Source organism: Phocoena sinus, chromosome 10 (genome assembly GCF_008692025.1).
Source record: "Phocoena sinus isolate mPhoSin1 chromosome 10, mPhoSin1.pri, whole genome shotgun sequence".
NCBI classification, from domain to species: domain Eukaryota; kingdom Metazoa; phylum Chordata; class Mammalia; order Artiodactyla; family Phocoenidae; genus Phocoena; species Phocoena sinus.
In genome coordinates this window covers 102,740,601-102,768,565 of record NC_045772.1, presented here as the reverse complement: position 1 = coordinate 102,768,565, position 27,965 = coordinate 102,740,601, and the positions used below count along the sequence as shown (strand labels likewise).

General features: G+C 46.1%; 1 protein-coding gene across 4 annotated transcripts; it reads right to left on the bottom strand.

Annotated features, from left to right (window-relative positions):
* On the bottom strand, nt 1-27,902 carry USP18 (ubiquitin specific peptidase 18). Of its 4 annotated transcripts, XM_032647224.1 has the most exons (11): nt 27,554-27,902; nt 19,405-19,512; nt 18,157-18,253; nt 16,539-16,684; nt 10,960-11,039; nt 10,552-10,698; nt 10,101-10,196; nt 9,498-9,665; nt 4,734-4,865; nt 4,224-4,273; nt 1-642 (listed from the first exon to the last, which is right to left on the bottom strand). In XM_032647224.1, exons 2-11 carry the CDS (start codon nt 19,406-19,408, stop codon nt 597-599), a joined length of 966 nt encoding a protein of 321 aa, XP_032503115.1. In that variant the 5' UTR covers nt 19,409-19,512; nt 27,554-27,902; the 3' UTR covers nt 1-596. The 4 variants fall into 4 exon arrangements, with proteins under 4 accessions (XP_032503115.1, XP_032503116.1, XP_032503117.1 ...); XM_032647225.1 differs by lacking the exons at nt 19,405-19,512; nt 27,554-27,902 and adding an exon at nt 17,617-17,621; XM_032647226.1 differs by lacking the exons at nt 4,224-4,273; nt 4,734-4,865 and having other exon boundaries at nt 27,554-27,856.
* Between the last annotated feature and the right edge of the window lie 63 nt (nt 27,903-27,965).

Below are 27,965 nucleotides of genomic sequence, written 5' to 3'. Positions count from 1 at the left end.
TTTTGAGAGAAAGAACTTTATTCATTATTGTGTCTGGCACACCATCTCACGGAGAGTAGGTGATCAATACATATTTGCCAAATAAATGAATAACAATTACAAAGCACTTGAGTTTTATGTAATTGATACAGGTTCTAAAATTTTTTAAATTATAAACAGAAATGATATACAGTCAGTACCAACCAGTACAGTAACCTTAGCTGTAAAATATGGAAATAGTTCCCTACCACTGCCCCTTGCCACCTGACTGCCCCCTGCTACCAGTGCTGGCCTGGTTTCTACTCCCCTGGTAGCCTCTGGGCTCCACAATCTCCCAGCTAAAGGACCACCACCTTGTACAGCAGGAGTACTCCAGACCTGATGCAGCCATGGGGCCAGGGTCCACTGGTGGAAGTATCCACTCTGACTGATCCAAACCTGCACAGTGTCACTGTTAAGTATTTTGATAACCACCACTGACAATAAATAAAGTTTAATTAAACAATTCCAAAACAGTGCCTCTCCTCACTGCAGAATATCTTAAAAGAGTCTGCAGATCCAGGAACAGAAAAGGAAAATGATACTCTGCAGGTCTCTGAAGGTTTAGGGTACATCCATTAGGACTCAATCTTCATGTAAACCAGAAGATATGCAGTTTCCTGCCTAGGAAGAAAACAATTGCAACAGCGTCACAGAAATGAAACATTCATAGTTAATTAATACATTATTAATTCACGATAGGACACCCGTCAGAAAACTTTCCAGGTTATTGGATCAAGTCTTCATATCCATCACCTTAGAGGGGACAAAACTGGTGACCTGGGAAAATAACTATTATTAAGCTGCTAGTTAACGTCTCAATCAGGAGTTGACAAACTATGAGCTTGTGAGCCATATCCAACCCTGTTTTTGCAAATAAACATAACTGGAACAAGCCCACGCTTATTCACCCACGTATCATCTATGGCTGCTTTTCTGCTGCAGAGGCAGAGTTGAGGAGTTGCGACAGAGACTTTGTGTCCCAGAGGCTGAAACATTCACTCTCTGGCCTTTTACAGAGAAAGTCTGCCAAATCCTGATCTAAATAATGGGTTATCAGGACCTCCCTGGTGGTCCAGTAGTTAAGAATCCACCTTCCACACAGCAGTTAAGAATCCGCCTGCCACATTTTTCACAGAACTAGAACAAAAAATTTCGCAATTTGTATGGAAACACAAAAGACCCCGAATAGCCAAAGCAATCTTGAGAACGAAAAAAGGAGCTGGAGGAATAAGGCTCCCTGACTTCAGACTATATTACAAAGCAACAGTAATCAAGACAGTATGGTACTGGCACAAAAACAGAAAGATAGATCAGTGGAACAGGATAGAAAGCCCAGAGATAAACCCACGCACATATGGACACCTTATCTTTGATAAAGGAGGCAGGAATGTACAGTGGAGAAAGGACAGCCTCTTCAATAAATGGTGCTGGGAAAACTGGACAGGTACATGTAAAAGTATGAGATTAGATCACTCCCTAACACCATACACAAAAATAAGCTCAAAATGGATTAAAGACCTAAATGTAAGGCCAGAAACTATCAAACTCTTAGAAGAAAACATAGGAAGAACACTCTATGACATAAATCACAGCAAGATCCTTTCTGACCCACCTCCTAGAGTAATGGAAATAAAAACAAAATAAACAAATGGGACCTAATGAAACTTCAAAGCTTTTGCACAGCAAAGGAAACCATAACCAAGACCAAAAGACAACCCTCAGAATGGGAGAAAACATTTGCAAATGAAGCAACTGACAAAGGATTAATCTCCAAAATTTACAAGCAGCTCATGCAGCTCAATAACAAAAAAACAAACAACCCCATCCAAAAATGGGCAGAAGACCTAAATAGACATTTCTCCAAAGAAGATATACAGAATGCCAACAAACACATGAAAGAATGCTCAACATCATTAATCATTAGAGAAATGCAAATCAAAACTACAATGAGATATCATCTCACACCAGTCAGAATGGCCATCATCAAAAAATCTAGAAACAATAAATGCTGGAGAGGGTGTGGAGAAAAGGGGACACTCTTGCACTGCTGGTGGGAATGTGAATTGGTTCAGCCACTGTGGAGAACAGTATGGAGGTTCCTTAAAAAACTACAAATAGAATTACCATATGACCCAGCAATCCCACTACTTGGCATATACCCTGAGAAAACCAAAATTCAAAAAGAGTCATGTACCAAAATGTTCATTGCAGCTCTATTTACAATAGCCAGGACATGGAAACAACCTAAGCGCCCATCATCGGATGAATGGATAAAGAAGATGTGGCACATATACACAATGGAATATTACTCAGCCTTAAAAAGAAATGAAATTGAGCTATTTGTAATGAGATGGATAGACCTAGAGTCTGTCATACAGAGTGAAGTAAGTCAGAAAGAAAAAGACAAATACCGTATGCTAACACATATATATGGAATTTAAGGGGGAAAAATGTCATGAAGAACCTAGGGGTAAGATAGGAATAAAGACGCAGACCTACTGGAGAACGGACTTGAGGATATGGGGAGGGGGAGGGGTGAGTTTTGACAGGGCGAGAGAGAGTCATGGACATATACACACTAACAAACGTAGTAAGGTAGATAGCTGGGGGGAAGCAGCCGCAAGGCACAGGGATATTAGCTCGGTGCTTTGTGACAGCCTGGAAGGGTGGGATGGGGAGAGTGGGAGGGAGGGAGACGCAAGAGGGAAGACATATGGGAACATATGTATATGTATAGCTGATTCACTTTGTTATAAAGCAGAAACTAAAACACCATTGTAAAGCAATTATACCCCAATAAAGATGTTAAAAAAAAAAAAAAAAAAAGAATCCGCCTGCCAGCGCAGGGGACATGGGTTCGAGCCCTGGTCCGGGAAGATCCCACGTGCCACGGAGCAACTAAGCCCGTGCACCACAACTACTGAGCCCGCGTGCCACAACTACTGAAGCCTGCGCGCCTAGAGCCCATGCTCCGAAACAAGAGACGTCACCACGATGAGAAGTCCGTGCACCACAATGAAGAGTAGCCCCTGCTCGCCACAACTAAAGAAAGCCCATGGCAGCAAGGAAGAGCCAATGCAGCCAAAAATAAAAGTAATTAATTAAAAAAAAAAAAAGAATCCGCTTTCCAATGCAGGGGACATGGGTTCGATCCCTGGTCAGATAACTAAGATCCCACATGCCGCAGGGCAACTAAGCCTGCGCGCTGCAACTGCTGAGCCTGCATGCCGCAACTAGAAAGAAGCCCGTGCGCTGCAATGAAAATCCCTCGTGCCACAACTAAGACCCCATGCAGCCAAATAAATAAATAAATATTTTTTTATAAAATAATAATAATGGGGGATCACTGACAACCAAAAGGTAACAAAGAGTGGGCATCTAAGGAGATGCTTAGAAGAAAAGAAAGAGAAGACGAAAGGTACAAGGTGGAGGCGGGGAGGATTCCAAGCACGAATTTCACCTAATTCATTGGTTTCCAAGTGAAGGCCTACGTGTGCAGCTGGGGTCATCCTGCACATCATGTTTAGTGTACAATGTCACCTCTAAGCTTAGCAGGAAAAACTTACAAAGTCTCTGCTTTACCTTCACCCAGCTTTTTTCTCTCCAGCTTCCCCTCTGTAGTTATTGATTTTTAACAATTTAGTTATTGTTATTTACTACATGCAAGCCACTGTACCAGACAAAGAAGGAGGAAAAGAGTGATCTTTGCCTCCAAAAGTTCGTGGTTAATGTGAAAGAATGTTATGTAGGCGAACACTTACAGAGCAGTGGGATCCTTGCTGTAAGGGAGGTGAGCTCCAAATGCAGTGAAAGCATCTGAGAAGCTCCTACAAACCTGCCTGGATGCTGCTGGGAAGCCTTTACAGAGCAGGTGGGCACGAGCAGAAGTACTGAAGCATGAGAGGGGGGTTGCCGCAGTGACAAATTAGGAAAAGGCAGCACAGGCCGGGAACAGCCCGCGCAAAGCCACGCATAGCGTGATATTTGGGAGCCACTTATACTTCAGTACTGTTGGAGTCTAAACTGCAGGAAGAGCAGTGTGGTGGGTGGTACTGAAAGATGAGGCTGAGCAGTATTCACTAGGGGGCCATCCAAAGGCGAGTGGCAGCTGAGTCCGTGAGCGTTTCATAGAGCAGCTAGCACCCTATACTGCTCAGGGTGTGTGAGCGCGTTGGGACCCCACCACCCCAGTGCTCTCTCACCAGCGGTAGCTGTGATCTCCATAGGTACACTGGACGTCTTCCCAGGACACCTAGAAGCACACAGAGAAGGTGAAGCGGCCCTCCCTCACTCACCCAGACAAACCCACCCCCGTTACACCCATGACCTGGATTACCTAGTGACAGGTGCCATGGGTATGAAGTTTCTTTAGTACACTGTCCCTCTGTTTAAACTTGGTGTTGACGAGCCAAGATTTTCTAACTCTTTCTGACTCTTCTTGCTTTCAGTAAGCTTCCCCCAGAGCACGAGGCTACAGGGCACTGAGCCTAGAATCCCAAAAACCTAGACACTGAGCTAAGTGGAGTAGCAGAACGCTGTAAACCAGACAGGGACTCCATGCAGAAAAGGGCTTCAAAGCCCACAAAAGGCCACACACACAGAGAACAGGACCACAGCGTGTCTGGGCCTTGAGGGCCCATCTAGTCCTGGCTCAGAACTTATTAGAGGTGCAGAATCCAGGGCAAGAGGCAATTCTGGAGGATGTTTCTCACCCAGGAAACGTTGGAGTCGTTGAAGCAGAACCATTTTCCATTCACAGTACTCCGGACATAAGCACAGTAGTGACCGAAGTCAGCCTTCCCCACATGGGCAATCACAGCGAAGAGTTCATACTGTCCCCCACGCTGAAGGACACAAGAACAAAGAGAGCCCCATCATCCCTCCTCTTCTGACCCTCGTCTAGGAGGAGGAAACTACTTCATCGTGCCTTTGCTCATTCAGTGCCTTTCTCTGCCAGGCACTGGTACTTCCAGGGCACTAGAAAACCGTCTTTGACCTCAAGACTCACAGCTAATTATGCCAGAGCTGTAATCCCATGTTTTATACCAGGTGCATTTGGAGGTAAATTTGGGAAGAACCACTTTTCGCCCCAAAAGGGAGAAGGAGTGACCTGCTGAGGAAAGCTCCCAGAGAAGACGTGCTTGAACTGATCCTGAAGGGTCATAATGGCACACGCGTGATGGAGTATGGACCAGGAACTGTGGCTGCCCGGTGGGAACAGAACAGTGCACCCGGAAATGCAGCTGGGGGTGCTGGGAGCCATGGGATTAACGTCCACAAAGGCCAAGTCAGGAATCAGAACTTTATCCCGAGCAGCGGGAGCCGTCGGAAGGCTTTACACAGGGGAGCAACATCATCGGATTTGTGTTTGAGAAACACTGAAATAACGTGGTGTGAAAAATGGACTGAGAGTTCAAGTGAGGCAGAGCCAACGGGACAAGTTAGGGAACCATGATGGCACGAGGAAGAAGTGTTGAGAGCCCAGCCATTACCCCCGGGATCAGCCAGTAAACGATAATAAGCATTATTAACACAGCAATTACTAGCTGACTGCCAGCACCTGGTCAAGTCTTCCCATGCATTGTTCCATTTAACATCCACAGCAAACCTGTAAACTGGGTGCCAGCATAAATCCTACTTTGCAGACGTGGAATCTGAGCTCAGGGAGCAGAGTAATTTACTCAAGGGTCAGAGCTCATAAAGAGAAGAGGCGGGAGTTTAACCCAGGCCTGCCCGGCTTCGAAGCCCAAGCTCTCGACCCCTATACTGAGGAAGTGAGGGTGAACGTAGAGACGAGGGGACAGATTTGTGCAAAGTTAAGGAAAAATAATAAGTTCCTTTGCAACTGATGGATATGGTGGTGGGGGAGCAAGTAGGGGGCACTACAAGGATGAACCCCAGATTTTTGGCTTGGAAATTAGGAAGACGCTGCTGCTATAAGGTCACACATGGAACAGAGGTGTCTGGGGATGAAGACAGTGCATTTGGGGACCGTGTGACAGCACTGAGTAGGAGGTGGACACACTGTTTGGAGGTCAAGAGTGAGACCTGAGCAGGAGACAGGGACTGGAAGTCTTCAGTTTGAGGTGATTGAAACCATGAGAATTAATGAGATGACATTCAAAAAATGGGAAGAAAAAGGAATGGAATTAAAACTAAATACCAATAAAAATGGGCAGGAAAGGATCCAGCAATGGAGAAAGAAACCCCAGGAGAGAGGCCTAGAGTAGGCAGACTTTGAAGGAGAATAGGATCAATAACAGAATATCACAAAAAGATCAAGTAAGGGAAAGACCAAAAAGTATATTCACTAGGTTTGGCAGTAAGTCTTTCTACTCCCTCAAATCTTAGCAAGTCAAGATAGGAGAGAATTCTCTGTGAAAAGACAACAGTGGCAAGAGAGAGAGTTTTCACTGATTGTGAGCAAGATCTCCACATGAGTTGGGAAAATTGTACTTGTTTTCTCAACACAGTCAAATAATATCCCTAACCTGAGACTTTGAAACAAGATCGTGAAGGGGACAGGATGAGGGTAGGACAAACGAAGCTTAGTCCCCCAAAAGGGAGGGCTAAAATCATTCTCTATTCTCACGTGGGGATGTTACACTGGATTTTTTTTTTTTTACATCTTTATTGCAGTATAACTGCTTTACAATGGTGTGTTAGTTGCTGCTGTATAACAAAGTGAATCAGCTATACGTAAACATATATCCCCATATCCCCTCCCTCTTGCATCTCCCTCCCACCCTCCCTATCCCACCCCTCTAGGTGGTCACAAAGCACCAACCTGATCTCCCTGTGCTATGCGGCTGCTTCCCACTAGCTATCTATTTTACATTTGTAGTGTGTATATATGTCAGTGCCACTCTCTCACTTCGTCCCAGCTTACTCTTCCCCTCCCGTGTCTCAAGTCCATTCTCTACGTCTGACTCTTTATTCCTGTCCTGACCCTAGGTTCATCAGCACCTTATTTTTTTTTTAGATTCCACATATATGTGTCAGCATACGATATTTGTTTTTCTCTTTCTGACTTACTTCACTCTGTATGACAAGACTCTAGGTCCATCCACCTCACTACAAATAACTCAATTTCATTTCTTTTTATGGCTGAGTAATATTCCATTGTATACACGTGCCCCATCTTCTTTACCCATTCATCTGTTGATGGACACTTAGGTTGCTTCCATGTCCTGGCTATTGTAAATAGTGCTGCAGTGAACAGTGTGGTACATGACTCTTTTTGAATTATGGTTTTCTCAGGCTATCTGCCCAGTAGTGGGATTTCTGGGTCATATGGTAGTTCTATTTTTAGCTTTTTTTTTTTTTGTTTTTTTTTTTTTGTTTTTTTTTTTTTTGCGGTACACGGGCCTCTCACTGTTTTTTTGGCCCCTCCCGTTGTGGAGCACAGGCTCCGGATGCGCAGGCTCAGCGGCCATGGCTCACGGGCCCAGCCGCTCCGCGGCATGTGGGATCCTCCCTGACCGGGGCACGAACCCGTGTCCCCTGCATCAGCATGCGGACTCTCAACCACTGCGCCACCAGGGAAGCCCCCTATTTTTAGCTTTTTAAGGAACCTCCATACAGTTCTCCATAGTGGCTGTATCAATTTACATTCCCAACAGTGCAAGAGGGTTCCCTTTTCTCCACACCCTCTCCAGCATTTGTTGTTTGTAGATTTTTTGATGATGGTCATTCTGACTGGTGTGAGGTGATACCTCATTGTGGTTTTGATTTTCATTTCTCTAATGATTAGTGATGTTGAGCATCCTTTCACGTATTTGTTGGCGATCTGTATGTCTTCTTTGGAGAAATGTCTATTTAGGTCTTCTGCCCATTTTTGGATTGGGTTGTTGGTTTTTTTGATATTGAGCTGCATGAGCTGCTTGTATATTTTAGAGATTAATCCTTTGTCAGTTGCTTCATTTACAAATATTTTCTCCCATTCTGAGGGTTGTCTTTTTGTCTTGTTTATGGTTTCCTTTGCTGTGCAAAAAGTGCGGGGCAATCTCTGGATCTAACTCTCAGTTCACGAGAAATACCAGGGCTAGAGGAGTATGTTAAATAAGACCCGCCAGCCAATTCTGGATATACATTTAAAAAAACCTTCAAGCAAATAAATTTCGAGGAAAAGAAAAGGAGGAGAAGCATCAAAGAAACTTAAGCTGAAGAAGAAAGAAAGGCAAGGGGGAGGGAGGGAGGAAACAAAGGTAAGCAAATACAAGTGTAGACTTTATTTGGCTCTAGATTCAAACAAAGCAAACAACTTACAGGACAGTCAGGGAAATCCAAATATTTACCGGCTATTAGAGGATATTAAAGAATCATAAGACGGACTTGGTCATGTTTGGAAAAAGAGTGCTTATTCTTTAGAGAGACATAATGAAATGCTTACAAATGACATGTATGGTGTCTGGGATTTGCGTCAAAATCATCCAGTAGAGGTTTGGAGAGAGAAGAGGATGGGGTGTAGGTGAAGCAAGAGTGGCCATGAGTTAGGTAACTGTTTAAGCCGTTGGTGGATGTGGAGATTCATTCTATAATTCCTCACAAGTCTTTTCAAGAGGAAAAAAAATGTTAAGATATATTTCATTAGGTAGGCTGTGCAAGTGGAAATAAGGAAACTAGAAGGAAAGAAACTGAGAATCCTATGAAATGTACATGCCCTGAACAGGGGAGGAGCCACTATAACACGCTGTCAGGCCTCAATGTTTAAAAAACCATGGTTCTAGAGCATGGATAGTAAACCGCCCAGTGGAACAAAACAGAAAGTCCACACATGGACTCACATATGTATAGGAATAAATGTAGCATTTTAAACCTATGGAGAAAAGACATTTATGTCACTTTTTTCTCAGAATTTCCCAACAATTCATTAGCTCAAGACAATTGAATCCAACTTGACTCTGAATCAATTTGGCCCAACGTGCTGGCTGCTTTCTTATTATCCCCGAGGTAAGCATAAGCTGTCGGAAGTAGAACGTTAGGCTGGGGCTCTATTTAGGACCCAGGGTGCTGTGGTTACCTGTGGCTACGTAAGCACTGCACATCCTATTTAAAAGGAACGTTCTGACTTATGGGTTCCTTCCCTCATTGCTGTGAGGTAGATGAGTACAAATCCAATCATCAGAAATAAAGTCTTTTGAATCTTAAAAGAAATGCAACGGCCAACAGCAAATGTTGGTGGCAATGTGAGGCTAACAGCCCATCGCTGTTATCCAAGAGACTCGGGTTCCCATCATTAAACTCCTTTTTTGAAAAACAAGTGTTTCTCGAGTGTATGAATATGTTTCTATGAATCATACCAAGCCATTGGTGACCGTCCCTCCCTCTGTGCCCCGACCTCGGCCACCAGAGAAGAGAAGGATGCTCAAAATGCATCTCTGGTGATCTTGATGCCAATCATCTCAGGGGAGGGAAGACAAACAAAGGACGGGGTGTCTTACGTGGGGGGTGGAAGGGACACGAGGGGCCCTCACCTGCTCCTCAGCAGCGCAGGGCTCTCCCTCCATCTCAAGGAGCTTATTTAGATCCAAGTTCTGGGGGAAACACAGTGAGTGGCAGATCTTTTCTGTCTGCAGATTTTTGCTGGAGAAACGCATGAGGTGGATGGTCAGTGTCTGGGGCAGGTGGGTCAGTGTCAAGACCTGGAAAAAGCAAAGTCACCGTGGAGATGAGTCCCAGGCACTTGAAACAGGTCAATTCCGAGAAACACCAGGGCCGATGGTATGTTCTTCTTCCAGAAAAGAAGGGAGCGGAATGGAATCACACGGTAAGGGCCCCGCCTGCTGGATCTGCTGGGCCTCCCACAGAAGGCTCAAGAAGCCCAGGGCTCCGCCCAGGAACCCAGGGGAACTACGGGGTCTGCTCCCCTCCCAGGGGAGTCTGGCCCTGAGGGGAAAACAGCCCCCGCTCTTGTGCCTTCCCCCGTCCGTCTCAGTGATGGGGTCCGAGGAGCGTACCCAGAGCCCTGGAAGTCACAAGCCCCAGGATCCCCAGCCTGAAGGGATTCCCTCCCTCAGTGGGAGGCCCCCAAGGGGAACCCCAGACGGGCCAGAAGCACCCGGTTTGGGAGCAAGTACCTGCTTCCAGCAGGTCTTCTTCTCACAGTTCCCACAGAAGCACTTGTCCTCGCTGGACAGCTCCCTGGGCTGGAAGAAACAGCGGAGGGCGTCCTCCTGCCCCAGGGGAGCAAGGGAAAGGCAAGGTTATTACCTTCTGGGTACAACCCCTCACCCTGCCGATGAGCTTAAGCTTCTCTCCTCGTTTTCCCCAGGTCCCCTAACATCCACCCCAGCGTGGTACACGTGCCAGGGTCTCAGGAAAGACCTATGTTTTGGAGGAAGCAGTGAGGATAAGGGGCCGTAGGAGGAGAAACGTTTTTTCCCCGCAAATGAAAGGAGAACTTAGCCAGAGCCATGCAAAGGAAGCGGAAATGATTTTTTAAAAGCCAAGGGTGGATTAAAGAAGGAAGGGGGCACCAGAAGCTCTGGGCTGTGCGGGAACAGAAAACTCCCCACAAGGACCCCTCACCAGTGTTTTCAGGGGCTTTGAATCCATGTCGAAAAGAGAGACGGGGAGGGTCAGCATGCTGCTGCTTCTGTCACTCTCCACGGTACATCCAAGGCAAACGAGGGACTCCCTCACACGAATGGCATAGAGGGCCTGCAGCCTCGCTACCTGCAAAAGGAAGGGGAGGAGGATGAAGGTGCAGAGAAAGCCGCGAGTAAGCAGGTCCGGCCAAGCTCCAGCGCTGGAGCCACCGCACACAGCTCCGGAAGGGCAGCCGCTCCCCGCTCGCTCACAAAGGCGTAGAGAAATCACAGCAACTGCACTATGCAATCGTGCTAAGCATTTTACATGCACTTCCCCTTTCGATCCTCTCTACACGTCACACGGACAGCATCTTCACCTTCTGAGCTCTCTCGCTCTAGGACTTACCAAGTCCGCATCTGTGATTTGGTCTTTAATCAGGTTCCAGACTGTGAGGTAGAGCTGGGCAGCATCATGCTGGACAAACACTGGCCAAAGAGAAAAGTAACGCCCAGGGTGAGGACCCAGGGACACCTGTCCTGCCCTCCTGCCCCAGCTACCTAGATGCAGGCGAACTCTCATGACGTTGCCTTTCCCCGCTTTCAGGCTAAGTTTCCACAGGATGTTCGGTCATGAAAATGAAAGATAAGCTTGGTATTGATTTTGAGAACTCCTTTTAAAACTCAAAGTCCAGCCCCAGCCCCACTGCATCACACAAGTCTTCTGTCCTCTGAGTTGCCACCCACCCCTGCTGGCCTCCGCTGGTGAACCCAGCTACACAAAACCAATAGTCAGTGGTGGATTCTCTCCTATGTCCCTGCCAAGCCTCCAACTGGACTCCTGTGGCCACTGACTTCTCTATGCCTCTCCGTATTTTCTTTATTCACTCCCCTTAAAATTGAGCAGTTTCCCAACACTAATACCTGACCCAGGTCTTCCCCAAAGGTGTACGGGAGAACAAGAAGGGAAATAACCTTCTCAGTGATAGAGGGTGCTAGCGGAGAGGAAGCAGGAATAAGCCATGAATCCTACACACGTGAACATCAGGCTACAAGCGGTGCACAGGGGTGAATGAATCCATGTTCCCGAGTTGCAAAGACGTTGCAAGAAAAGGTATTAAACATTCATATCTGCTATCTCAACACCATTTCCTCCATGATACTTATCACAATCTGTACTTAATGTTTTGGGGTTGTATTTTGTTTTGGCCTGTGTCTCTCCTCTAAACTGTCAGCTCCATGGAGGCAAATACTCTGTCAGTCTAATTCCCTTACCAGCTCAGTAACTGGCACATAACAGGTGAACATTACATATTAGTTGAATGGTTAATTAATCCACATTCCAAGCTAATAATCCCAAACTGTAGACAAGCAGCCTGGTAGCAGGCTGCACTGATGCAGTCTCCAGGGAATTATTTTCAGAAGGCTGTCCACCACACAGGACATAAAGGGAGTCGCGTCAGCTTGCCACGTAGAGCCACCTTGCCACATCTGACCATCCCAGAACCAGAAGTCCCGATTCATCTAAGAAATACAGGGATGCTTGCCCAACCCATAACTTCCTTCACACTTGCTACGTGCAAGGCATTGCAGAGGCCAGAGAAAGTTCCTATCCCCAAGAAACCTATAGTCTAGTGGGAGGCAAGTATCCATGTACTCACAATTCAAAGAAGAATTTAGGGCCTTCCCTGGTGGCACGGTGGTTAAGAATCCACCTGCCAATGCAGGGAACATGAGTTCGAGCCCTGGTCCGGGAAGATCCCACATGCCGTGGAGCAACTAAACATGTGTGCCACAACTACTGAGCCCGTGTGCCACAACTACTGAGCCCACGTGCCACAACTACTGAAGCCCGCATGCCTAGAGCCCGTGCTCCGCAACAAGAGAAGCCACTGCAATGAGAAGCCCGCACACCGCAAGGAAGAGTAGCCCCCGCTCACCACAGCTAGAGAAAGCCCACACAGAGGAACGAAGACCCAACTCAGCCAAAAAAAAAAAAATTAATAAATAAATTTATTTTTAAAGAAGAAGAAGAATGATAAAAATTCCCCAGGTGTACAAACTGCTATGGAAAGCTAAAGAAAGGTGACATACAACTAGGAGAGTGGAGTGCGGGTCTCTGTACAAGCAGGATGCCTGCTTTCACCACTTCTATTCAACACAGTACTGGAAGTTCTAGCCAGAGCAATTAGATAAGAAAAGAAATAAAATGCATCCAAATTGGAAAGGAAGAAGTAAAATTACCACTGTTTGCAGATGATATAATCTCATATGTTAAAAGACTCCACGAAACAAAGCTTTTAGATCTAATAAATGAAATTAAAAATATGATACAAAATCAACACACAAAAGTCAATTGTATTTCTATACATACATGAACAATAAACAATTTGAAAATGAAATAACACAAACAAATCCATCTATAATAGCTTCAAAAACAATAAAATACTTAGGAATTAACTTAACCAAATTGGTAAAAGAGTTGTATTATGAAAACTACAAAACACTGCTGAAAGAAATTAAAGAAGTCATAAATAAATGGAAACACATTCCATGTACATGGACTAGAATATTTAGTATTATTTAAAAGTCAATACTACCCAAAGCAATCTACATATTCAATGCAATCCCTAACAAAATCCCAATAAGATATTTGCTGAAATAGAAAAACTCATCATAAAATTCATATAGAGTCTTAAGGGGCCCCCAAATGCCAAAACAATTCTGAAAAAGAATAACAAACTAGAGGACTCACACTTTCTCATTTCAAAACTTACTACACAGCTATAGTAATCAAAACAGTGTGGTACTGGCATAAGGACAGACATACAGATTGATGCAATAGAATAAAGAGTCCAGAAATGAATCCTCAAATGTATGGTCCAATAATTTTTGACAAGGGAGCCAAGAGTATACAGTCGGGAAAGGATAGTCTCTTCAACAAATGATGCTGGGGAAACTGGATATCCACATGCAAAGAAATGAAGTTGAACGCTTCTAACTGCATATACAAAAATTAATTCAAAACAGATCAAGGACCTAAATGTAAGACCCTAAACAATAAAATGCTTAGAAGAACACATAGGACAAAAGCACATGACCTTGGATTTGGCAATGACTTCTTGGATGTGACACCAAAGGCACAGGTAACAAAAGAAAACATAGAAAACTTCAACTTCATGAAAATTTTTTAAATGTATGCATCAAAAGACAGTATCCCCAGAGTAAAAAGGCACCCCACAGAATGAGAGAATATATTTGCAAAGTATATATCTGATAAGGGATTAACATCCAGAATATATAGAACTTTTAAACTCAACAACAAAAATAACCCAATTCAAAAATGGGCAAAGAACTGGAATAGATATTTTTCCAAAGAAGACATACAAATGGCAGTAAGCACATGAAAAGATGCCCAGCATCACTAATCCAAAATGGGCAAAGAACTGGAATAGATATTTTTCCAAAGAAGACATACAAATGGCAGTAAGCACATGAAAAGATGGCCAGCATCACTAATCATTAGGGAAATATAAATCAAAACTACAATGAAGGGCTTCCCTGGTGGCGCAGTGGTTGAGAGTCCGCCTGCCGACGCAGGGAACGTGGGTTCATGCCCTGGTCCGGGAAGATCCCACATGCCGCGGAGCGGCTGGGCCCGTGAGCCATGGCCGCTGAGCCTGCGCGTCCGGAGCCTGTGCTCCGCAACGGGAGAGGCCACAACAGTGAGAGGCCCGCGTACCACAAAAAAAAAAAAAAAAAAAGACAATGAAATACTACCTCACAGCCCTTACAGCTACTTCAGACCCCCTGCAGCTCTCTCCAAGGATGGCACAGTTATCGAGGTCGTGGACCCCAGCAGCCTGAGCCAATGAGATATCACACCCACCCAGACCCAGAGCCACCACAAGCCTCACACCACCACACCTGGATCACAGCACACCCCAGCTGCAGGTGAAGGTCCTTCTTAGCAAAGTCCCTACACGAGTACGAGTCTACAGGGATCATGGACAATCAGGGACACGTGATACCACCAAAAGAAAACAGTAAACTTCCAGTAACTGAAACCAAAGAAATGGAGATACCAAATTGTCCGAAAAATAATTCTAAATAATTGCTCTAAAGATGCTCGGAGAGCTACCAGAGAACACAGATTAACAATTTAAATAAATCAGGAAAACAATACAAGAAAAACAGAAGTTCAACAAAGAGATAGAGAACATAAAAAAGAACCAAAGGGCAATTTTGGAGCTAAAGAATATTGAACTGAAGAATTCAACAGAGAGCTTCAAAAGCAGACTGGACCAAGCAGAAGGAATCAGTGAACTAGAAGGCAGGTCATTTGAAACTGTCCAGTCAGAGGAGCAAAAAGACTGAGAAGGATTGAAGAAAGTCTATGGGACTCCATTAAGAGAAACAACCTACACTTCAATGGAGTCCCAGAAGAAGAGAGAGGAAAGGGGGCCGAAAACTCATCTAAAGAAATAGTGGCTGCAACTTCCCAAATCTGGGGAGAGATTTAGACATTGAAGTTCATGAAGCTCACTGGTCCCCAAACATATTCCCTTCGAACAGATGTTCTCCAAGACACATCACAATACTGTCAAAAATAATGTCGAAAATCAAAGACAAAGAGAGATCTTAAAAGCAAGAGACAGGAAGTTTATCACCTACAAGGGAACCCTCATAAGACTATCAGCACATTTCTCAGCACAAACCTTACAGACCATGGGAAAGTGGGATGATAGGGCAAGTGATGAAAGGGAAAACTGCTGATAAAGAAAACTGTATCCAGCAACACTGTCCTTCAGAAATGAAGGAGAGACAAAGGCTTTCCCAGACAAAGAAACACTGAGAGCTCATCACCACTAGACCTGCCTTACAAGGACAGCTGAGAGGAGTTCGTCAAGCTGAAATGAAAGGATGCTTGTTGTAACAAGAGACTGAATCAATTCAGTGGGGAAAGAGTAGTATTTTCAACAAATGGTGCTGGAACAATTGGATGCCCACATGCAGGAGAATGAAGTTGGACTCCTATCTCACACCATTCACAAAATTTAGCTCTAAGTGAAACATGGATCTAATGTAAGAGCTAAAAGTATAAAACCTAGAAGAAAACAAAGGAGAATGACTGCTAATGGGTATGGGGTTTCTTTGGGGGGTGATGAAAATTTGCTAAATTTAGATTGTGGTGATAATTGCACAACTCTGTGAAATACTAAAAACCTCTGAATTGTACATTTTTAATTGACTGAATTTTACAGTATGTGATGTATATTTCATTAAGGCTGTTACAAAAAACTAAGCTATTTAAGAGTTTCCTTTTGAGAGAGTCATGGACATATACACACTAACAAACGTAGTAAGGTAGATAGCTGGGGGGAAGCAGCCACAAGGCACAGGGATATTAGCTCGGTGCTTTGTGACAGCCTGGAAGGGTGGGATGGGAGAGTGGGAGGGAGGGAGACGCAAGAGGGAAGACATATGGGAACATATGTATATGTATAGCTGATTCACTTTGTTGTAAAGCAGAAACTAACACACCATTGTAAAGCAATTATACCCCAATAAAGATGTTTAAAAAAAAAAAAAAAAAAAAAAAAAGAGTTTCCTTTTGTAGAACATGGTTTCTCCTTATGAATCCTTTATTCTGTTTCCCTAGAATCCTTTACCTGCAGTTGAATCAGCTTTGAGGAGACTCTTAGGCTTACTTACTCCACTGGGAGGCAGAAAAAGAGTGAGTGTGGAAGTAATACATGCATAGATAACATCATAACCCTGGAAGATGGGGGTTCCTTAAGATATCTCACATCCACACACGTGCCTCCGACACAAGGGTTTCCTTCCTGTTCACTCACTGAGCCTCAGTCCCCCTCCTCTCCTCTCCTCTCCTCTGCTGCCCCCTCCCGTGTCCCCTCCCCCTCGCGCTCCCCTGCCTCTCAGAGCACCAGGCCAGGAGCCCGAGCTCCTGGAGGAGGACCGCCTTACGTGGTACACTGTACATCTGGAGACAGTAGGCCAGCCCCATGGGTCGCACCGCTTTCTCCCGGCTGTCCTGCATCTTCTCCAGTAGCAAGAGCAGCTGGAAGGGGACACTTCTCCTCTGCTCCGCAGCTCCCCTTGGCACTGTCATCCTGCCGGGTGAGAACAGCCACGAACCTCCCTGTCCCCGCGGTTCCCAGTGCCAGGGGCACACCACAATCACATGGGAGAACTTTCAAAAATCTCACGTCCAGGCCACTCTGCAGACTAGCTACATCAGAATTTCTGGGGGGGGGGGGGGCAGTTACCAGGATTTTTAAGTTTCCTAGATGATTTAGACATATAGACAAGGTTGAAGAGCTACCGTGTTAGCAAATCAGCTATACGGGAGTATCCTCTCGAGAGGGGAATCAGCACAGCTGCGGCCTCACCCCTCTCCCCACCCTGCACGGCAGTCACACCAAAACGAACGGCAGGTGCAGTAGGTCCTGCACCCACAGCAAAATGGCCAGTCTGAAGTTCTCCAAAGGCCAAAAGCAAGTATGACCTAGGCCCTGGGAAGGACACATAAAGGAATGGCAGTGTATCTTGGCAATGGTTTGTTTCATCACTGGCATCTCTCAACTGCCCATGCCCATGGAAGGGGAAAAGGAGAAAGCAAAAGGCAGAAAAGAATGAGTGATAAAGTTTATGTATGTGAACATATACATATGGGCATGGTGCTTGAATTCCCAAGGAAATTTGCCTGTCAGTCCTGGCGGAGTCTCAGCATGTCTCTGCAGAATAGGTTGAGAAGAAAGAAGGGTTCTCGGGCTTCCCTGGTGGCACAGCGGTTAAGAATCCGCCTGCCAACGCAGGGGACACAGGTTCGATCCCTGGTCCAGGAAGATCCCACATGCCACGGAGCAGCTAAGCCTGTGCGCCACAACTACTGAGCCTGTGCTCTGAAGCCCGCAAGCCACAACTACTGAGCCTGCGCGCCACAATTACTGAAGCCTGTGCGCCTAGAGCCCGTGCTCCGCAACAAGAGAAGCCACTGCAATGAGAAGCCCGTGCACCACAACAAAGAGTAGCTCCCACTCGCCACAACTAGAGGAAGCCCGCGCACAGCAACGAAGACCCAGCGCAGCCAAAAATAAATAAAAACAAAATAAAATAAAATTTTAATCATTAAAAAAAAAAAGAAAGAAGGGTTCTCACGATGTGTATACTGTGTGAGTGTGGATGTGTTTCATTTGAGAAAAATCAATAGACTCATAGACCTGCCCCTTGATTAGACACTGGCAGGGTCCCCACTTCCTTTTAACCAAGTCAGTGGCTGCCAATCTGGCTACACTTTAGAATCACCTGGGGAATCTTTTGAAAAGTACGAATGCTTGGGCCCCACCCTAGACACCCACCTAGGCCCCAAGTGGAACCAAATATCTGGGGGTGGGATCAGCATTTACATTTTTTAAAAATCATCTTAGATGATTATAGTATATAGTCTAGATTGTGCAAAGCAAGACCTTTTCTCTGTTAGCTTTTGGAAGTAGACTTCTAAGAGCCCAAACCACTGTGAGTAACTGAACAACTGAAAACATAAAATAATACACACATTCATCCGCCTGAACAATTGCCTTACCTCTTCAATATCTTGGTGAATTCCGCGTTCATAACGAACACCTGGATCAGGGAGTTAAGGCAGCAGGTCTGCCCAATGTTGTGTAAACCCACCGGGCCTATGAAGAGCAGAGGGAAGGTACTGAGGGAAGCCCTGCCACAGAATTCAACGAACACCAAACACTCCTCTAGACCCTCCTAAGGACATGAGATTCTATAAGGTACTCCCAGAGGCACAAAGAATTCACTAAGGAGCTTGGAAACAAATTGGAAAGGAGAGAGAAACACGAGCCTCTGCAAAGTGAATTAGCAGCAGAAGTTTTAACAGTCCGTCAGGAAAAGAGAGGCCACAAGGAGGTGTACCACTCGTTGTCAAACTTATAACCCAAGCAACAGTAAGAGCAAAGGAAGAGAAACCTTACAGACAGTGCATTGGGGAGAACTAGGGGCCCTGCCCACCCAAGCTGTCCCTACAGAGCTGGCTCACAGCGGGCATCTACGGGCTCAGGGCCGAGAGTCATCTCCCAGGCAATCTACTCTGGGCCCCGGGGGTAAGGCCCCTGCCCAGGCCCTACCAGGTGGTGGAAGGGAATCAGAAGAAAGCTCTGGGGGAGATCCACCTCATCTAAACTCACCTTGAGAGGCTGGAAACCACAAGGAACTTACGAGGATGTGAGAAAACCAAAAGGTAGTATTTCTCTGACCCACTAGCAACCAACCTCCCCCTTTCCCACCCAACCTTGGGCTCCGCAGACCCCACAAGGTGTGTAATTTAAGAGGGAGGGAGTCCACTAATCTCAGAGCTCCCAGGGAAAGGGCTCTGGTGTACGAGCTGGGGCAGGAAGAACGTAAGAATCCGTGGTCAGCAGGAACCCAGTCAGCAGAAGCACCTTGTCACCAGTCACACTAGCACCCGGGGGAAGGCTGGGGGCCACGACATGCCAAGCGCAAGATTAAAGCAGCTTCCACAACAACCTCGTTATTCTTCCCAACAATCCTATGGGCTCCGGGGCATAATCATCCCCACTTCACAGATGCAGAAGTGGAGGCACAAAGAGCAGCAATCGGCAACCACAAAACTCTACGGTCCGGCGGACGAGCAAAGCATTTCTGCGCAGTCAAGAGAGAAGACTGGGGTTCTCGGCCCATTGGGAGCCCGGGCTCGGGGCTCCCTGTGTCTCTTCCCATTGCTGCTCCCGTCCTTCTCCTAATGGGCTTTGCTGAGAAACGCTGAGACAGCCGAGACCGGCCTAGGGACCCGGAACCATACCCATCAGCAGTCACTCCAAAACCCCCGGACGGCAGCTGCAGGGCGTCTTCAGGACGGTGCGACCTCACTTCCGGGAAGAGCTCTCATGAGCCGGCCTTGGCCGGACCTCTGTGAAAACACACCGCAGAGGAAAGGATGAGAGAAGGGGAAGCATATCCATGTGATCAGTTCTGATCCCCAAGAGCCAGGCTTGGGGGGAGATCAGTGTCTGGGGAGACTGGCCCGCCAAGCTCTAGGGCGAGAAACGACAACTCAGTGAGACTCCGTCCCCTTGGTCCCTCATTCCCACTGTGTCCTCATTGGGACCCACGGCCGCAGCCTCTGCCCTGGGCTCTCTGTTCTGGCAAAGGTTCAACATTCACCAAGGGGGTCCAGACCAAGACACCTGGGTCTCCCTGTTCCTCACTCCCAGGCCCTCCACTGCCTGAAGGCTGCTCAAAGCCCTCTCCTTGCTGTCCACACGCTGGACCCAAGGAAGCCCGTCCTGGCTCCTGGGGAAGGGGCTGCTGTGAACACCCACACGTGTTGTACACAGGGCCGTTCAAGTAACTGGGGCTGGGAACAGCTATGTCTGCCTGTAGCGGGAGGTGGTGACCACTCACACTCCGGCGGAACAGGAGCCCTTCCCCAGGCCACCGGGTGTTGGTGGTCGACGGCCCCCAGCTGAGGCCCCCTCCAGAATTCACCCCAGTGAAGAAAGCTGGCCCGGTCCCTATCCAGAATCTGGGCGATGAGGGGGCCTAAGGGCCTTACCACCTGCCTGAAGGGTCACCCAGCCCCCGAGCTCCCCTTAGCATTGGCTGAAGCCTCTGTCACAAATTTTGGGAGTTCAAGTCCTCCGTTTGCCCACCCTGCTGTGCTCACCCTCTGGGTGTCGTTCCCAAGGGTGCTCCCCAGCAGACCTTCCCCACGCACAGCTCAGCTGGGACTACACCGTCAAAGGAGGGCAAATCAATGGCAGGGCCTTGAGTCTATTGAGCTTTCTCAGACAAAACCCACACACACAGGGTATAGAGACTTCTTCTCAACGGGCTCCACACCAAGAAATGCTGAGACTCAGCCAGGACTGGCTGGCGAATGTCCTTGGGAACCCAAACGCCACGCCCATATGTATATATTCACATACATAAACTTTCTGACACATTCTTTTCCGCCCTGGGCTTTCTCCTTTTCCCTTGCATGGGCACAAGCAATTGAGAGAGGCCTGTAATCAAATATCCTTGTTTAATGTGAAATGGAAAAAGCAGTATATTTTCAACCGTTTCACAGTGATGCCTGATGTAGCAACAGAACATTGCAGAATGTTCTGGCTGTCTTCGATTTTTTGCAGTTATAAAAAAACCGCAGTGAACATTTTTAGGTATAAAACCTTTTTCTACCTATGTGATTTTTCCTCAGGCAAACCAAAGGTCATGGACACAACAAAACTGCAGCTATAAACCAGGTCATGTTAACCAGAACCCAGTCTTCCTGGCAACACAGGCTTCAGCCTGTGAATTCTCCCCAGGTGTGTGGGAATCTCAGGAGGAGTCTCTTGTGTTTTGGAGCGAGGTCACAAGCACCATACCCTGTCCCTACCTGCCCTGGAGTGCCCACTGGTGTCTGCAGGGCACTGCCCGACACAGCAATCCATGCACAAAGGTTCCCTCGTATCTACAAGCAGGGCCTTCACATGGAAGTGGGATACAAGCCCAGTCCTCCCACTGCCTCGTGCCTTTTCATTTCACCAAGTTCTTCAGCTTTGCGGGAAGCCATCTCTCCCCAGGGCTCAGGCCTGCCCCCGGGTCTAAGCTTGAGCACAACCCCTGCTGTTTCCTCAATGGCTCCTCTGTCCCCGTGCAAATAAACCTGTGGCCTTCAGATACAACCAGACGCTAAATCAACGTCTAGGAGAGGGGCCGCCCTGGCGGTCCAGTGGTTAGGACTTCGCCTTCCAATGCAGGGGGTGCGGGTTCGATCCCTGGTCGGGGAGCTAAGACTCCACATGCCTCGCGGCCAAGAAACTAAAACAGAAGCAATATTGCAACAAATTCAATAAGGACTTTAAAAATGGTCCACTTCAAAAAAAAATCTTTAACTATCTAGGAGATATTCTTTTTTTATATAAATTTATTTATTTATATATATATATTTTTTGGCTGCATTGGGTCTTTGTTGCTGAGCGTGGGCTTTCTCTAGTTGCCGTGAGCAGGGGCTACTCTTGGGCTACTCTTCGCTGCGGTGCACGGGCTTCTCATTGTGGTGGCTTCTCTTGCTGCGGAGCACAGGCTCTAGGCACACGGGCTTCAGTAGTTGTGGCACACGGGCTCAGTAGTTGTGGCTCGCGGGCTCTAGAGCGCAGGCTCAGTAATTGTGGCACACGGGTTTAGTTGTTCCATGGCACGTGGGATCTTCCTGGACCAGGGCTCGAACTCGTGTCCCCTGCATTGGCAGGTGGATTCTTAACCGCTGCGCCGCCAGGGAAGCCCTAGGACATATTCTTAAAAATATAATTACAAGGTCACAGTGTACAAAGTTTAAGGCTCTTAATATACGTAGCTAAATGACCTGCCCCCGTCTGTACTCTAGCCAGTGGCTCAGAGGCCCGTCAGGATTCAGTGGTTTAATGAAGTGACCTAAGTTCACTGATATTCACGAGGGCAGGGTTCGTGGGGAAAGTGAGTCTGGATCTGAGTTTATTAAAGAGGAAAGGGTATGGTTTAAAATAAGGGGCACCTTGAGGCAGGGCAGGTGTTATGCAAAAAAAGCCCAGGGGTCTGGGGGAGAAGGATGTGGGGAAGAGTGTGCAAAGGGCTGTGAGCAGACCTGCACAGGTGAACCCAAGCCAGGACTGGAATAAAATGTAGACATTCCAGAATTTTAGTTTTTATAAAAAGTAAGTGGTCACTAGTGGTCAGGGAAGTGCAAACCTTGACCATAATGAGATACCATTTTACACTATTCAACCGGCAACAGTTAAGAATTCTGATGGAACCAAGTGTTGGAGGGGATGTAGATAAATAGGGTCTTTTATATACTACTAGGGGAGGGTGTAAAATGGTACAGTCGCTTGGGAAAACAACGTGGCATCATCTTGTAAAGTTAAACATTCACTTAACTTCAACCTAAAAATTCAAAAGAGAAATTCTTACATGTGTCCCTGGAGACATAAACAAGAATGTTCATAGCAGTGCTGTTTGTGCAGCAAAAACATGGAAACAATCCAAGCGCTCGACCCAAATGTCAGGAGAGCGGGTACGTGAGCTGTAATAAATGTACACAATGAAATAATATTCCTCAGTTGCACCTGAGTGAACATGTCACAATAGGGTGAATCTTAGAAACGCAATGTTGAGTCAAAAGGCAATTCTTAGAAGATAAGATCTAGTATTTCGTTTTGTAGATTCAAACTCAAGGAAAATGAGACACTACGCTATTTAGGCATCAACGTGCATGTGTGACAAGGATTTTTAAATGGATAATGAAGATCAAAAAGACCAGGCCAAGGACTTCCCTGGTGGCACAGTGGTTACGACTCTGTGCTCCCAATGCAGGGGGCCCGGGTTCAAACCCTGGTCAGGGAACTAGATCCCACGTGCATGCTGCAGCTAAGGAGCCCGTGAGCTGCAACTAAGGAGCCCGCCTGCCGCAACTAAGACCTGGGGCAGCCACGTAAATAATAAATAAATAAATATTTAAAAAAAACAAAAAAAGACCAGGTCATTACCTCCAATGGACAGGCAGAGGGATGAGAGAAGTAGAGAGCATGTAATCGCCAGTAATGTTCTAGTTTGGGGGGAAGGGTTTCATAAGTGTTCATTTTATCATTAATTAGTTAATTAATTAATTGGAACTTGGAGTCAAGGCCAGTGGTCTGAGGCAAACAGACATGGTCTGATGCGGGTGTGGAGTCATTCTCTGCAAAGAGCACGCACAGAGCCCAGCAGTGAAGGCACAGCTAACTCAACTGCTGACAGATCTGAACCACAAATCACTTCCAGGACTTTCCCCAACAAGCTCAGTTTTAATTGACTAGAGAAGTTCTTAAGGCAGATGCCCTTAGATCTCTCTCTCCAGTGAGAAAAGCAGAAGCCTAACCAGGCATGGGAATGTCGGCACTGCCCCCTAGTGGATACATGGGAATGTCCCGGTGGACGTGGGCTGAAGACAGACTGCCAAGGCTGGTACCAAGTAAACAGACAGGAGCACACACTCAAGGACAGATAATAAAAGACCTAAAACGAAAACCCTGAATCATACCGAAAGACCAGTCGCTCCCACCTACTGCCAGAGCACTTAATGATAGTGGCATTGCATCCAAATGCATGCTAAACGTTGTATGAAGACTTACATTTTTCAGATGAAGTAGAAAAGTACCAAAGCGTGGCTTCACTTTATTATTATTATTCATCTGAGATCTGCTCCTTGGCCTCAGCCTTTGAAAGGCCATCCACCAAACGCCCACCCCAGTCCCCTTCTGGTGTCCCTGCGCTGGTACACAATCAAGTGATCACTTTGGTTACCACCCCATGTGACCAGTGTAACAGAAAGGGGGGGGGGGGGGGTGGTCACTTGGATTAACTGTTAATATCTGAATATCCAGTTGCAAATGATCCACACAACTTAGGGTAGAAAATCTCATATATTGTACTTTGTATGTTGAGATATAAAAGCATAATTTTCACTGCAAAAGAAAGATGCTGCAACAGTGAATGGTCTGGGCCATTATATGCATAAATTTATTTTAAAATCTTAAAAAAGGAAAAGAAATTAATACATATAGTAAAGAGAGAGTAAGTCTGCTAAACAGTTTATAGAGGATATTATATCTTTTTTGGCTTACAACTTTATTAAATTTTAAAAGTAATTGAGAATAACAGAGTTAGACTGTATCTAATTTTAATTATTTTAATTATTTTAATTTTAATCCCAATTAAATTATTAATTATTAATTATTAATAATTTAATTATTAATTTAATTTTAATTATTAATCCCAATTAAGCCATGAGTCTTTCAAGAGAAAAACCCTATTTGCAAATTCTTCACATCTTGTGAAGATGAATTAAAACCAGAACATCAACTTTACCACTTAACATGAGGAGGAAAAACTCCAAACGTATCTACAAAAAAATCAATAATTAAATCATCATTCAATCCAGGTGTGATAAAGAATATAAAAAATCTGAAAAGAACCAAAGCACCCAAAACACAGCTTGTTCTCACTAGTCAAACTTCAAAAACCACAGACTACACACGTGAATCAAGCACACTGCTCTTTGTAATGTTTGGTCTACTTATGGAGGCTAAAAACTGTTGTTCAAATGATGGCTTTAGATTGTCACTCAGTTTAATAGTTGGAAATAAAACTCTCAACTTTTGACAGTTACCCAAACTATGAATCCTAGGGACAACATTGCTCTGGAAAATACATTCCTAAAAATAATTTTCCTGAATTATATTCCGCTGTGTGCACACACACACACACACACACACACACACAAAAACAGTGATAGTTTTAAATGTGCTACTTCTATATCATGTATATCAGGCATCTGAACAGGCAGAAACAACCAGAGCCTCTTTTAAACAGAACAGTGGGTTAATGGTGAGTTCGGTCAGATTCTCTCCTTGCAAGTCTGATTGAAGAAATATTTATAGACTGGAAAACCAGTTTTTTAAATGTCAATGCCATACAGTTGTCATCAACAGTGGAACAAAGAAGATGAAGGCTATGAATGGTTTGGGAATCACAGACTTTAGTCAGGGCTGACTTGGCGAGTACACAACCTGTGTAGCTGCCCAGACTTGCACTCAGAAGACCCCGGCTTGGTTTAATGCTCTCCTGTTGCAGTCCTGAAGTTCTTCACAATTGTTTAATAAGGAGCCCCAAGTTTTTACTTTACTAGGGGACCTACAAGTTATGTAGACTGTCTTGTATATAGTGTTTTGTTCACATCCTTCAGTATGCGTACAGGAGGGTAATTACAGCACAGAAGAACGTAACAAGAAATCCTGGTCAGAGGAGAAAGATGGGGAGACGGTTTCATCATCCCTCATCAGAGACTTTGGAATAGTCTCGTCAAGTACTTATGTGAGATGTTCAAACACTATGGGGTAGCAGACACTATGTGTTTAAAGGGCTACTAAGACAGTAACGACCATGGGGTTGGGGGCGGGGGAAGCCCTAATGCTGTAGTTTTCAGAACTTAGCACCTGCAGTTTGTTCACTAGAAACTACTGAAGTAACCACACTAAAAGTCTTCTTGAGAATCCAAATATTTCTCCTGCGATAACTGCTGTAAGATCCTCCCGTTCTACAGTCCCAGTGATGTGCTGAAATTACTGTGCATTTAAGCAAAGGTGAGGGGCAAATGGCCTCAACTGTAACCAAACACTGAATCTAACACTCAGCCCTTTAGTGTTCTGCCAAAAGGTGTAAAAGCTTTCCTGAATGCAGAGATTTTCAGTGTGTTTTCTCAATTAATGGCTACTAAGAGTTCAGTTCTTATCTGAAGGGGAGCTGGGTCCTCAATTTTTTTCTTTTGTTCTGCTAAAATATTGGCAACCACTGGTCCAGCATCTTGGAAGCAGGTAGGCAGGTCTCTGGACCTGCAGCAACAGCATCACCTGAAGTTTGTTAAAAAGGCAGGCTTGGAATCTGCCTTTTGACGAGATTCCTAGGTGACCTACGCAAGCATTAAGGTTGAGAAGCTGTTCTAGACAAGCACTGACCAAGCTCAGGCTGCAGGCGACTGGCCCCCGGCATAGAGGATTTACTGCAGACCAGCTACCTTCAGGTCATTTCATGAAGACTGTTTTCAGTTCAGTCCCAGCGTTGCTCTCCCTAAAGGTGCATGATTCCCGGCTGCTTTATTTCCACTTAAGGGGTCACCAGTGAAGACCTCTTGGTGTTACTTGTGCAGAGAGATCTTTCAGTCCGGGTCCACAGCAGCAGCCAGCTACTGGGAGTGGACACTGCCACAGCCAGCCTGGACGACCACTTGGCAACATGTACCGCAACCTTGAAAATGACCCCAGTGGACGCCTGTCATTTCTGCCAGCCCAGTGCCCCACCTTTTGGTAGCATACTCACCTCTTCCTTACAAACACTATCTCCACTTTCAGAATATGAGTACTGGATGGAGCCCACACGCACAGTCTGGCTCAAAGCCCTGGCCACTCAGGGCCCAAGGTGACTGTTTCAGCAATGGTCACGTGACCCGCTCAGGGCTGATCATAATCAGCCTCTTTTTAAGCCAGAAGCATAAAATGCCTCTTTTTAAGGCGTTTTAAGCCAGAAGAACATAAATCAGACCATCTTTTCCACCACAGGAAGAAAAACCACCAGCCCAGGAAAAGAGCCAATGACACAAGCCTCACAGTGTTCTAAATCCAACCCATCATGGCAACGACAGATTCAGACCTCATTCTTAATCATTCGTGTGTGTTTCTCAAGTGATGGTAATGTGCTGGGCACACAGATTAGAACACTCCAGATGAAACCCATTTTCCCCTTTGCAAGCTCATCATTATGTAAAAATGCCCAAACTGTGCAACACATTTCTTTTTAGTGAAAATACAAAAAGTGGTTTCTTTTTTTTTTTTCAGTTCTTTGATAGTGATCCAAAAACCAGGATGGATCTGTGCACCTGTATTAGTCCGATGTGGATGAGCACATTAGACCACCTGGATGTCTAGGCCTGAACCGTCCGCCTCACTCTCACAATATAACACCAGAAAGAAATGTTTTAAGTATTTGCCTCTTTTTTGAGCAATTTCAAAGTATAACTACCTCAATGCTGTAAAGCATGAAGTTAAAGGCTCTGCTTTAGTTTTCAAAACACTTTGAACCCAGATTTTTCAGGGGTCATAGAACAGAGTTTTAGGTTTAAAGGTCTAAATCTAGCTTTCTTCCAGGAAAAGAGGGAGACGGTAGGAGGCGGATTTTGCAATTTCTTCTTTAATTAAAAACAGTCGTGCAAAAAAAGTCCAAATAAATATATCAGCGTGGGAAATTTTCACTGATCTAATATACGTATTAACGAATACAGACCATTATTATAATTCGCTCAGCCCCCAAAAATCCCATAATTATCCACGTGGCATCTGAGCACAGCCCCGTTGTGCCTTCCCTGCAAAGAAAGCCTCCAAAAGTATCACCAAACTTGCCTCAGATGCAGCGAAGAGTCAGACCCGCGCTGCTAAGTTGGATGAGGGAGAAACTCAGCAACCGCGTCCGGTCCTCCAGGCAGCGGCGTGGCGGGCGCTGCGGGCGGGGTGAGCGGGGCCCCGTCTGTCCCCACCTAGGTCCCCAAGTCTAGGTCCCCAAGTCTGTCCCCGCACCTCTGTTCCCACCTCAGTCCCTGCGCCTCTGTCCCCGCGTCTGCCTCCGCGCCTCTGTCCCCACCTCGGCCCCCGCGTCTGTCCCTGCGACTCTGTCCCTGCGTCTATATCCCCACCTCGGTCCCCGTGCCTCTGTCCCCAAGCGCCGGACCCCTCTGTGCCAGCACCTACGTCCCCGCCCACGTCCCCGCCCCGCCGCGCCCCGCCCCGCCCCGCCCCGCCGCGCCGCCCAGCTTTC